Here is a 10,756-nt window from a genome sequence, read left to right as displayed (position 1 = left end):
CAAATATAAAATAAACAGACCCAGAGCAGACCCCTGTGGAACACCATGATCAAGAGATGAAGGAGGCAGCTTGAACTTTGCAGCAGCCACAGAGAATAATCTCCCAGAAAGGTAAAAGGAGAACCATTTAAATGCAGGTCCTAACACCCCAACCCAGGGTTTCAGTCTGTCTAGCAGAACCTGAGAATCTATTGATTCAAAAGCCGATGTCAGGTCCAGCAACAATAACACGGAACAGTGACCTGCATCGCTCTGCATCAGGATGTCGTTGGACGCTCTGACCAGGGCTGTTTCGGATAACTGCTGGTAACAACGGTCGGGCTTGAATGCACAGCCTTCAGTCTGCTCGTCATATTTGGCCAAGACTAACATGTAAAAACATAACTTCAAAACTAATATCAGCGTTCCCTTTGTGGTAGTGCCCTGTAATAAAGGTTTTACATTCCGTAGTTCATTCAGGATGAGACTCAGGGCTGCTAACCTTACGGGTGGCCCGTGTGAGGCCTCCTAAAACCTACAATGTTTGTCCATGCTAGGCCCACGTACCTGGCTTTAACTGCCTCTGGTGGTAGGATTCCTGGCACCAAGTGCTCCAGAGGGGAGATGAAGTACCCATCATGGATGAAGCAGTCAGTGAGCTCCTCTGTCTGGACACGAGGCAGAATGACCATGAGAATGACACTATGACAGCATCCAATAATAGAGACTAAGAACAGAACAGACCTTATTCAGGTAAACTGGATAATCCTCAGCAACCAGAGTCTGGCACTTCTCTCTGTCTCCAATGATCTTACGAAACTCAAAGATCCTGAAAAAAAGCAGAAAGCTGTTGATGATCCAGGTTTGCCACAAACAGAGCAGCAGCAGAAACCGGGCCGACACACCCAGATGATTCACCATGTGATCATCTCATATTTTGGTGTCATTTTTATGGGAAGCCAAGTTGAGAGGTGGGATCAGTCAGTTGTCTGAACTTTGGCGAGCGCATCTTGGATCACTGGATGTCAACATCATTGTTTGGACATCCATCTCAGATGTGAGACATTTATGGAACCCAGTTTTACCATGACATTGGGACAAGAAGCACATGATTCTGGGTGACCCAGTTTTCCTGATATCAGCCCAGAATGACTACTTTATGGACTAATTTCTGATGATGTTTTTCCCAGGAATGTTCTAAAAAGTGCCCATCCAATCCAAAATGCTGTAGCAAGGGTTCTGCTGAGCAATGTCGTGTTTTTCTTCATCCACTACCTGTTAAATGCAGAACAGAGTCTAATCCTCCCCTCACATATGAAGTGCTTCTAGCTTTCCAGCCCTAACCTGGAATACCTAACCCCAACCCTTCACCCAACCCTTGCTGGAGAGCCACCACAACATCTAGAACCAAAGATCTGGAACCAGTACCTCCTGACCCACCTGGTTTTCCACAAATGAAAGTGCTAGAATTACAATAGACCACCACCTGAAAATAAGGTTCAGATTGACTCGTTTATGTTGCTTTAACGCCAAAACCATTCCTTTACAGCAAAACCTGGATGCCTGAAAACCAAACTTTGCTAAGAAAGAAGCTTGTTTTGACATCTTTGACTTCTGATTATCTTTGGGGAAACTGTGGGTTATACTGGAGCCTGACCACTTAACCATCAACTTTAGGTATCAAACCTCCAACAAGTTCAATTTTGAGTAGTTAGGTCTCCCACTTTGGTTCTGGTTGAACTGGTGTGAACATGGGCAAGATTTTCCCATCAGAGCCCTTCCTGGTCCAACTGCAAGTTTACTGCTTATTCCTAAAGGTTATGAAAATAGAATTAGAGGAAGAACCACAGACTGTATATAGAGATGGGTGGAGCCTCCGTGACATCACCCATAGGTTTCTGAAGAGCTGAATTGAAGCTCGGTGGGCGGTTCCCTACCGTCACCATGTTGGCAGCATCATGCACTTCGTCTCCCCCGGAAAATACAAATATGGGCAAAGAGGTGGAGCTGAGAGGGGGGCTGTGAGCATCATGGTGGATGATTGACATCGAGCGAACTCCAAGCTTTCTGTAGCTAAAAGCTAACCGAGCTAACCCGGAGATAACAGGAGCTAACCAGCTAACGGAGGTAAGCGGGTTAAAGCTAAGTCACGTTGTTAACGGTCTATAAACCGCGGTTGTTCTACGTTCTTCTGACTTGAAGCGGGAGATCTGGTACCTGTCGATCAAAAGGACACGCCCCTAAATATACCGAACTTCGAGATTAAACTACTTTTAAACGGGCAAGTTAGAAAAAAATTCACTCCCCCCACAGTTGTCATGAAGGTAAACCTGACGTATTAAACCTAAAATGGATTTTTGTACCAGGCTGTAAACATGTTTATTTCTGTTGTACACGTGTTTATTCCTGCTGTAAATGCGTTTATTCCTGCTGTAAACGTGTTTATTCCTGCTGTAAACATGTTTATTTCTGTTGTAAACGTGTTTATTCCTGCTGTAAATGCGTTTATTCCTGCTGTAAACGTGTTTATTCCTGCTGTAAACGTGTTTATTCCTGCTGTAAACGTGTTTATTTCTGCTGTAAACGTGTTTATTTCTGTTGTAAACGTGTTTATTCCTGCTGTAAACGTGTTTATTTCAGCTGTAAACATGTTTATTCCTGCTGTAAACGTGTTTAGTGTTTATTCCTGCTGTAAACGTGTTTATTCCTGCTGTAAATGCGTTTATTCCTGCTGTAAATGCGTTTATTCCTGCTGTAAATGTGTTTATTCCTGCTGTAAATGCGTTTATTCCTGCTGTAAACGCGTTTATTCCTGCTGTAAACGCGTTTATTCCTGCTGTAAACGCGTTTATTCCTGCTGTAAACGCGTTTATTCCTGCTGTAAATGCGTTTATTCCTGCTGTAAATGCGTTTATTCCTGCTGTAAACATGTTTATTCCTGCTGTAAACGTGTTTATTTCTGCTGTAAACGTGTTTATTTCTGCTGTAAACGTGTTTATTTCTGTTGTAAACGTGTTTATTCCTGCTGTAAACGTGTTTATTTCAGCTGTAAACATGTTTATTCCTGCTGTAAACGTGTTTACAGTGTTTATTCCTGCTGTAAATGCGTTTATTCCTGCTGTAAATGCGTTTATTCCTGCTGTAAACGCGTTTATTCCTGCTGTAAACGTGTTTATTCCTGCTGTAAACGCGTTTATTCCTGCTGTAAACGCGTTTATTCCTGCTGTAAACATGTTTATTCCTGCTGTAAATGCGTTTATTCCTGCTGTAAATGTGTTTATTCCTGCTGTAAATGCGTTTATTCCTGCTGTAAACGCGTTTATTCCTGCTGTAAACGCGTTTATTCCTGCTGTAAACGCGTTTATTCCTGCTGTAAACGCGTTTATTCCTGCTGTAAATGCGTTTATTCCTGCTGTAAATGCATTTATTCCTGCTGTAAACATGTTTATTCCTGCTGTAAACGTGTTTATTTCTGCTGTAAACGTGTTTATTTCTGCTGTAAACGTGTTTATTTCTGTTGTAAACGTGTTTATTCCTGCTGTAAATGCGTTTATTCCTGCTGTAAACATGTTTATTCCTGCTGTAAACGTGTTTATTTCTGCTGTAAACGTGTTTATTTCTGCTGTAAACGTGTTTATTTCTGTTGTAAACGTGTTTATTCCTGCTGTAAACGTGTTTATTTCAGCTGTAAACATGTTTATTCCTGCTGTAAACGTGTTTACAGTGTTTATTCCTGCTGTAAATGCGTTTATTCCTGCTGTAAATGCGTTTATTCCTGCTGTAAACGCGTTTATTCCTGCTGTAAACGTGTTTATTCCTGCTGTAAACGCGTTTATTCCTGCTGTAAACGCGTTTATTCCTGCTGTAAACATGTTTATTCCTGCTGTAAATGCGTTTATTCCTGCTGTAAATGTGTTTATTCCTGCTGTAAATGCGTTTATTCCTGCTGTAAACGCGTTTATTCCTGCTGTAAACGCGTTTATTCCTGCTGTAAACGCGTTTATTCCTGCTGTAAACGCGTTTATTCCTGCTGTAAATGCGTTTATTCCTGCTGTAAATGCATTTATTCCTGCTGTAAACATGTTTATTCCTGCTGTAAACGTGTTTATTTCTGCTGTAAACGTGTTTATTTCTGCTGTAAACGTGTTTATTTCTGTTGTAAACGTGTTTATTCCTGCTGTAAACGTGTTTATTTCAGCTGTAAACATGTTTATTCCTGCTGTAAACGTGTTTACAGTGTTTATTCCTGCTGTAAATGCGTTTATTCCTGCTGTAAATGCGTTTATTCCTGCTGTAAACGCGTTTATTCCTGCTGTAAACGCGTTTATTCCTGCTGTAAACGCGTTTATTCCTGCTGTAAATGTGTTTATTCCTGCTGTAAATGTGTTTATTCCTGCTGTAAACGCGTTTATTCCTGCTGTAAACGCGTTTATTCCTGCTGTAAACGTGTTTATTCCTGCTGTAAACGCGTTTATTCCTGCTGTAAACGCGTTTATTCCTGCTGTAAACATGTTTATTCCTGCTGTAAATGCGTTTATTCCTGCTGTAAACGTGTTTATTCCTGCTGTAAACGCGTTTATTCCTGCTGTAAACGCGTTTATTCCTGCTGTAAATGTGTTTATTCCTGCTGTAAATGTGTTTATTCCTGCTGTAAACGCATTTATTCCTGCTGTAAACGCGTTTATTCCTGCTGTAAACGCATTTATTCCTGCTGTAAACGCGTTTATTCCTGCTGTAAACGCGTTTATTCCTGCTGTAAACATGTTTATTCCTGCTGTAAATGCGTTTATTCCTGCTGTAAATGTGTTTATTCCTGCTGTAATTTCCTGCTGTAAACGCGTTTATTCCTGCTGTAAGCGCGTTTATTTCTGCTGTAAACGTGTTTATTTCTGCTGTAAACATGTTTGTTCCTGCTGTAAACATGTTTATTCCTGCTGTAAACGTGTTTATTCCTGCTGTAAACATGTTTATTTCTGCTGTAAACGTGTTTATTCCTGCTGTAAACATGTTTATTGCTGCTGTAAACATGTTTATTTCTGTTGTACACGTGTTTATTCCTAATGTAAACATGTTTACTTCTGCTGTAAGCGTGTTTATTCCTGCTGTAAACGTGTTTATTCCTGCTGTAAACGTGTTTATTCCTGCTGTAAACATGTTTATTCCACATAGGCTTCACTTTTAACCGCTGAAGTCTCCGTCCATCTTTCATATACGGTCTATTGGCAGAATGTTTCGTTATCAGACCCCAAACTGTGGAACTAACTTAGACTTTGGGTTATTGAATTGGGACATTCTTACATTTTTACACTTTGACTTGTTGCACTTCTGAACCCAGAACCTCTTCCCAACAACCACTTTGAGTAAACAACCACATCTCCACAACCACTTGCACCCTGTTGTGTTCACAGTGTGATGTACCTTTTGAGGTCTTCAGGCTTCCCCCATCCCCCAATAAAGAGCTTAGTGAGGAGCAGTCTTCTGTAGAACACATCCAGCCGGCTCACACCCATGGACCAGCTCTTGGCATCTACAGAGAGATGAGAAGGCTTCATCCTGGAAGTAGAAAAAACGCTTTCTCTACTTTTAGCATTTCTTCACTGCTTCATGCCAAAAGGCCAACATGGAGGCTGAATGGGAACCTGGGAATTTCCCTGGCACTGTGGACAACAAATCCAAATATTTAGGAGCCATTGCGTAAATCGTCACGACGGCCTCACAGAACATGAATGAGACTGCAAAAAACATTCAATGACCCCCTAAAACATCCATAAAACTAGAGTTGCACAATAAATCTTCTGAGTATCGTTATCATAATGTACAGGTGTGCAATAGTCATATGGCAGGTCGTGCAACGTGACAGGCAAATCAACTCTCCCTTTTCATTTGTCTATCTACAACCAACAAACATGGATGGGGAGCTGGTCCATTTTCAACTAAATTTATTAAATAACATCTACTACCAAAGTTGGAGTTCAATTGTAGAAGAGCTTGGAGGGAACGCTCCGGGAATTTCCAAACATTAGAGATGCATGATTTTTCTGGAGGTGGGGTACGAGAGGAAGCGTCTGGTGGCCGGGCCTTCGCCCATGGGGCCCGGACGGGCTCAGCCCGAAAGGGTTACATGGGCCCCACCTCTTGTGGGCTCACCATCTGCGGGAGGAGCCGTAGGGGTCGGGTGCAATGTGAGCGGGAGCAAGGGGCGGGGACCCTGGCGGTCCGATCCCCGGCTGCAGAAGCTGGCTCTAGGGACGTGGAACGTCACCTCTCTGGTGGGGAAGGAGCCTGAGCTTGTGCGCGAGGTTGAGCGGTTCGAGGTTGGGCTCTGGAACCAGAACCCTCGAGAGGGGCTGGACCTTCTTCCACTCTGGAGTTGCTCATGGTTAGCGGCATGTTTAGCGGAGTTTCAGACCGCAGTTAGCGGCTGGTTTAGCGGAGTTTCAGACCGCAGTTAGCGGCTGGTTTAGCGGAGTTTCAGACCGCAGTTAGCGGCATGTTTAGCGGAGTTTCAGACCGCAGTTAGCGGCTGGTTTAGCGGAGTTTCAGACCGCAGTTAGCGGCTGGTTTTGCGGAGTTTCAGACCGCAGTTAGCGGCTGGTTTTGCGGAGTTTCAGACCGCAGTTAGCGGCTGGTTTTGCGGAGTTTCAGACCGCAGTTAGCGGCTGGTTTTGAGGAGTTTCAGACCCACACACAGAAACCCACCTCCAGGTCTCCTTGTCGTTTTATTTCAACCTTCAGTCCGGAGAGGGCGAAGGAATGGCTCGAATGGGAACTGCGCATGCGCTGTTTGCCCCTGGCTGCAGTCATAGATATAATATACATAGACGCCGCACAGCGTCACGCTGCCTCTACGAGCTGACGTCTCATCGCGCCGCCATAGTGGATGGGTCTCCATGCGCCTCCAAAGCATTTATCTGTTAGGTGTAGGTCCAACCACAACAATAACTTCACCTATTTTTACCTGATTTTTCTCACAATTTGGTTTCTTACAAAGAGCAGAGATATAGTTATGATACAGATCACTGTAAAACATTAAATATACGTGTTTTCATGCTAAAATATTTTTATAATGATATTTAACTAAGACATGAAGTAGCTACAATATAAATAAATGTATAAATGAATTTGATACTACCATGTTTGATTGTTTATTGATGCATTTGGATTTACCTATTTTTATCTAGTCTAATAAATTATTCAACCTTGTGAAATGTAATTCCACACAATCTGCTTTCAGTATTATGCCAGTTATTGCAACCGTATGCTGAACAAACTATGGGAATAGTTGCTGCTTTTTCCTGACTACGGTTGACTCTTTTATTTACTTCTATTAATTTATGAATATCGACATACAGTTGTACAAAGTCTGAAAATAAACTATTGTATCAAAACTGTGCAATTCAAAAGTTAACAGTGGAACGTGAACAAAAACAAGGAAAAAAAGAGAAGCACATTCTATTCTATTTTATTCTATTCTACAGTCATTTAGCAGACAATTTTATACAAAGCGACTTACATATGAGTGAGAACAACACAAGCAGGAAATCAAACAGTAGAGGACATGGTAGGAAGATGATGGTGGACTGTCCAGTTGGACGCAGGTCCTTACATAAAGTGCGACAGGCTTTTTTGTTTTTGTTTTTTTGTTGTCTCCCTTCCCACCCCATAATAACACCTATGTTATATTACAAAGAATTAATATGTTTGTTGCAAAGAACTGGGCTAAGTTCTCCAACTTTCCAACAAATACAGCCATACTAAGTGTTGAAGTTCTCCTTGAAGAGCTGAGTTTCAGCTTGCTCTTAAAAGTAGACAGGGACTCTGCAGAGTGGACAGAGTTTGGGAGATCATTCCACCATCGTTGAACAACAGAGGAAAAGAGTCTGGCTGGTGATTTAGTCCCACGTATTGGTGGTAACACACGGCATCTTTCACTGGAGGAACGTAGCTGTCAAGAGGGAGTGTAGGCCTGGATTAGGGAGTGAAGGTAGACGGGAGCCGTTTGAGTTATTGTTTTGTAAGCCAGAAGCAGAACTTTAAATTTGATGTGTTCTGCTACCGGAAGCCAGTGAAGAGCGATTAGCAGCGGAGTGACATGAGCTTGTTTGGGTTGGTTGAAAACCAGACGTGCTGCTGGTTCTGGATCTGGATCATCTGCAGAGGTTTAACCAGCATGCAGGCAGACCTGCCAGTAGGGAACTGCAGTAATCGATGCGTGAGATAACCAGAGCCTGAACCAGAAGCTCAGTCGTGTGTTCTGTCAGGTACGTCTGATTCTCTTGATGCTGTAGAGAGCATATCGGCAGGTACGGGCAACCGAGGCAACATGGACCTTAAAGGTCAGCTGGTCATCCACCATGACACCCAGATTCCAGGCAGCAGACGTAGGAACGAGTGTGATAGAGTGGAGCTTCACGTATCTGCAGAGGTAAGGAAGGATTGGCTGGACAGACAATGAGCTCTGTCTTGGACAGATTAAGCTGAAGGTGGTGATCCTTCATCCATGCAGAGATATCAGCAAGGCAAGCTGATATTCTCAGTGAAACGTTGTGTCGTCTGGTGGGAAGGAAAGGAAAAGCTGAGTGTCATAGGAGAAGCCATGAGAGCTTCTAACTGTATCAAGTGAGGAGGTGTATAGTGGAAAGAGAAGAGGGTCGAGCACCGATTCCTGAGGCTCCCCTGTTTTCATGTGATCTGGACACTTCTCCTCGCCAGAATACTCTGAAGGATCTTCCTGTGAGGTAGGACATGGACCACGAGAGGACAGATCCAGAGATGCCGAGCTCAGAGAGTGTGGGGAGGAGAATCTGATGGTTGGCTGGGCCAGAAGCAGCAGACAGGTCCAGCAGGACCAGGACTGAGGACTGACCAGTGGATCTGGCCCAGTAGGACCAGGACTGAGGACTGACCAGTGGATCTGGTCCACCAGGACCAGGACTGACCATTGGATCTGGTCCAGCAGGACCAGGACTGAGGATTCACCAGTGGATCTGGCAAGCCGGAGGGAATCGGTAACAGACAGGAGAGCAGTTTCCGTGGAATGGCCTTGCCTAAAGCGAGACTGATATGGATCAAAAATGTTTTTATCATGGAGGAATTGACAGCTCAGGGAATCCCTCCCTGAGCCGTCACCTTATCGTGGTGGAGGGGTTTGTGCGTCCCGAAGATCCTAGCAGCTATGTTGTCGGGGGCTTTATTCCCCTGGTAGGGTCACCCATGGCAAACAGGTGTCTAGGGGACGACCAACCTGGGAATGAATGTTCCCTTGCCCGGACGCGGGTTACCAGGACCCCCTTCTGGAACCAGGCCTGGAGGTGGGGTACGAGAGTGAGCGTCTGGTGGCTGGGCCTTCGCCCATGGGGCCCGGTCGGGCTCAGCCCGAAAGTGTTACATGGGCCCCACCTCCCGTGGGCTCACCATCTGTGGGAGGAGCCATAGGGGTCGGGTGCAGTGTGAGCTGGGCGGCAGCAAGGGGCGGGGACCCTGGCGGTCCGATCCCCGGCTGCAGAAGCTGGCTCTAGGGACGTGGAACGTCACCTCTCTGGTGGGGAAGGAACCTGAGCTTGTGCGCGAGGTTGAGCGGTTCCGGCTAGATATAGTTGGACTCACCTCGACGCATGGCTTGGGCTCTGGAACCAGAACCCTCGAGAGGGGCTGGACCTTCTTCCACTCTGGAGTTGCTCATGGTGACAGGCGCCAAGCAGGTGTGGGCATTCTCATCAGCCCCCAGCTTGGTGCCTGCATGTTGGGGTTTACCCCGGTGGATGAAAGGGTAGTTTCCCTCCGCCTCCGGGTGGGGGGACGGGTCCTGACTGTTGTCTGTGCTTATGCGCCGAACAGCAGTTCAGAGTACCCACCCTTTCTGGAGTGCTGGAGGGTGCTCCTTCTGGGGACTCCATTGTTCTGCTGGGGGACTTCAATGCTCACGTGGGCAATGACAGTGAGACCTGGAGGGGAGTGATTGGGAGGTATGGTCCCCCCCCTCTGAACCCAAATGGTGTTTTGTTATTGGAATTCTGTGCTCGTCATGGATTGTCCATAACGAACACCATGTTCCAACATAAGAGTGTCCATATGTACACCTGGCATCAGGATTCCCTGGGCCACAGTTCGATGATCGATTTTGTAGTCGTATCATCGGACCTGCGGCCACATGCCTTGGACTCTCAGGTGAAGAGGGGGGCGGAGCTTCAACTGATCACCACCTGGTGGTGAGTTGGCTCAGGTGGTGGGGGAGGAAGCCGGTCAGATCTGGCAGACCCAAACGTGTTGTGAGGGTCTGCTGGGAACGTCTGGCTGAGTCCCCCGTCAGAGCGACCTTCAACTCCCACCTTCAGCAGAGCTTCAACCATGTCCCGAGTGAGGCGGGGGACATTGAGTCTGAATGGGCTGTGGTCCGTGCCTCTATTGCTGAGGCGGCCGGCCGGAGCTGTGGCTGTAAGGTCGTTGGTGCCTGTCGTGGCGGTAATCCCAGGACTCGTTGGTGGACACCAACAGTGAGGGATGCCGTCAAGCTGAAGAAGGAGTCCTATCGGGCCTTCTTGGCCTGTGGGACTCTGGAGGCAGCTGATGGGTACCGGCAGGCTAAGCGGCATGCGGCTTCGGCTGTTGCCGAGACAAAAACTCGGGCATGGGAGGAGTTCGGCGAGGCCATGGAGAAAGACTTCCGGACGGCTTCGAGGTGATCCTGGTCCACCATCCGGCGGCTCAGGAGGGGGAAGCAGTGCTCCATCAACACTGTGTACAGTGGAGGTGGGGAGCTGCTGACCTCAACTCGGGA

The 10,756-nt window shown here is 46.0% G+C and overlaps 1 protein-coding gene across 1 annotated transcript; it reads right to left on the bottom strand.

Annotated features, from left to right (window-relative positions):
• Positions 1-546: 546 nt before the first annotated feature.
• On the bottom strand, positions 547-6,719 carry LOC306774245 (protein ABHD18-like; the record flags this gene model as incomplete). The annotated part of the gene is made up of 4 exons (XM_079264246.1): positions 6,679-6,719; positions 5,398-5,532; positions 724-808; positions 547-647 (listed from the first exon to the last, which is right to left on the bottom strand). Coding segments are annotated over exons 2-4 (320 nt in total), but the record flags the coding sequence as incomplete, so codon positions are not given.
• Positions 6,720-10,756: the final 4,037 nt, after the last annotated feature.

Source organism: Telmatherina bonti (assembly GCF_933228915.1).
Source record: "Telmatherina bonti genome assembly, contig: scaffold_283, whole genome shotgun sequence".
NCBI lineage: Eukaryota > Metazoa > Chordata > Actinopteri > Atheriniformes > Telmatherinidae > Telmatherina > Telmatherina bonti.
The sequence above is the reverse complement of the archived record's forward strand: the minus strand, read 5'-3'. Positions and strand labels throughout refer to the sequence as shown.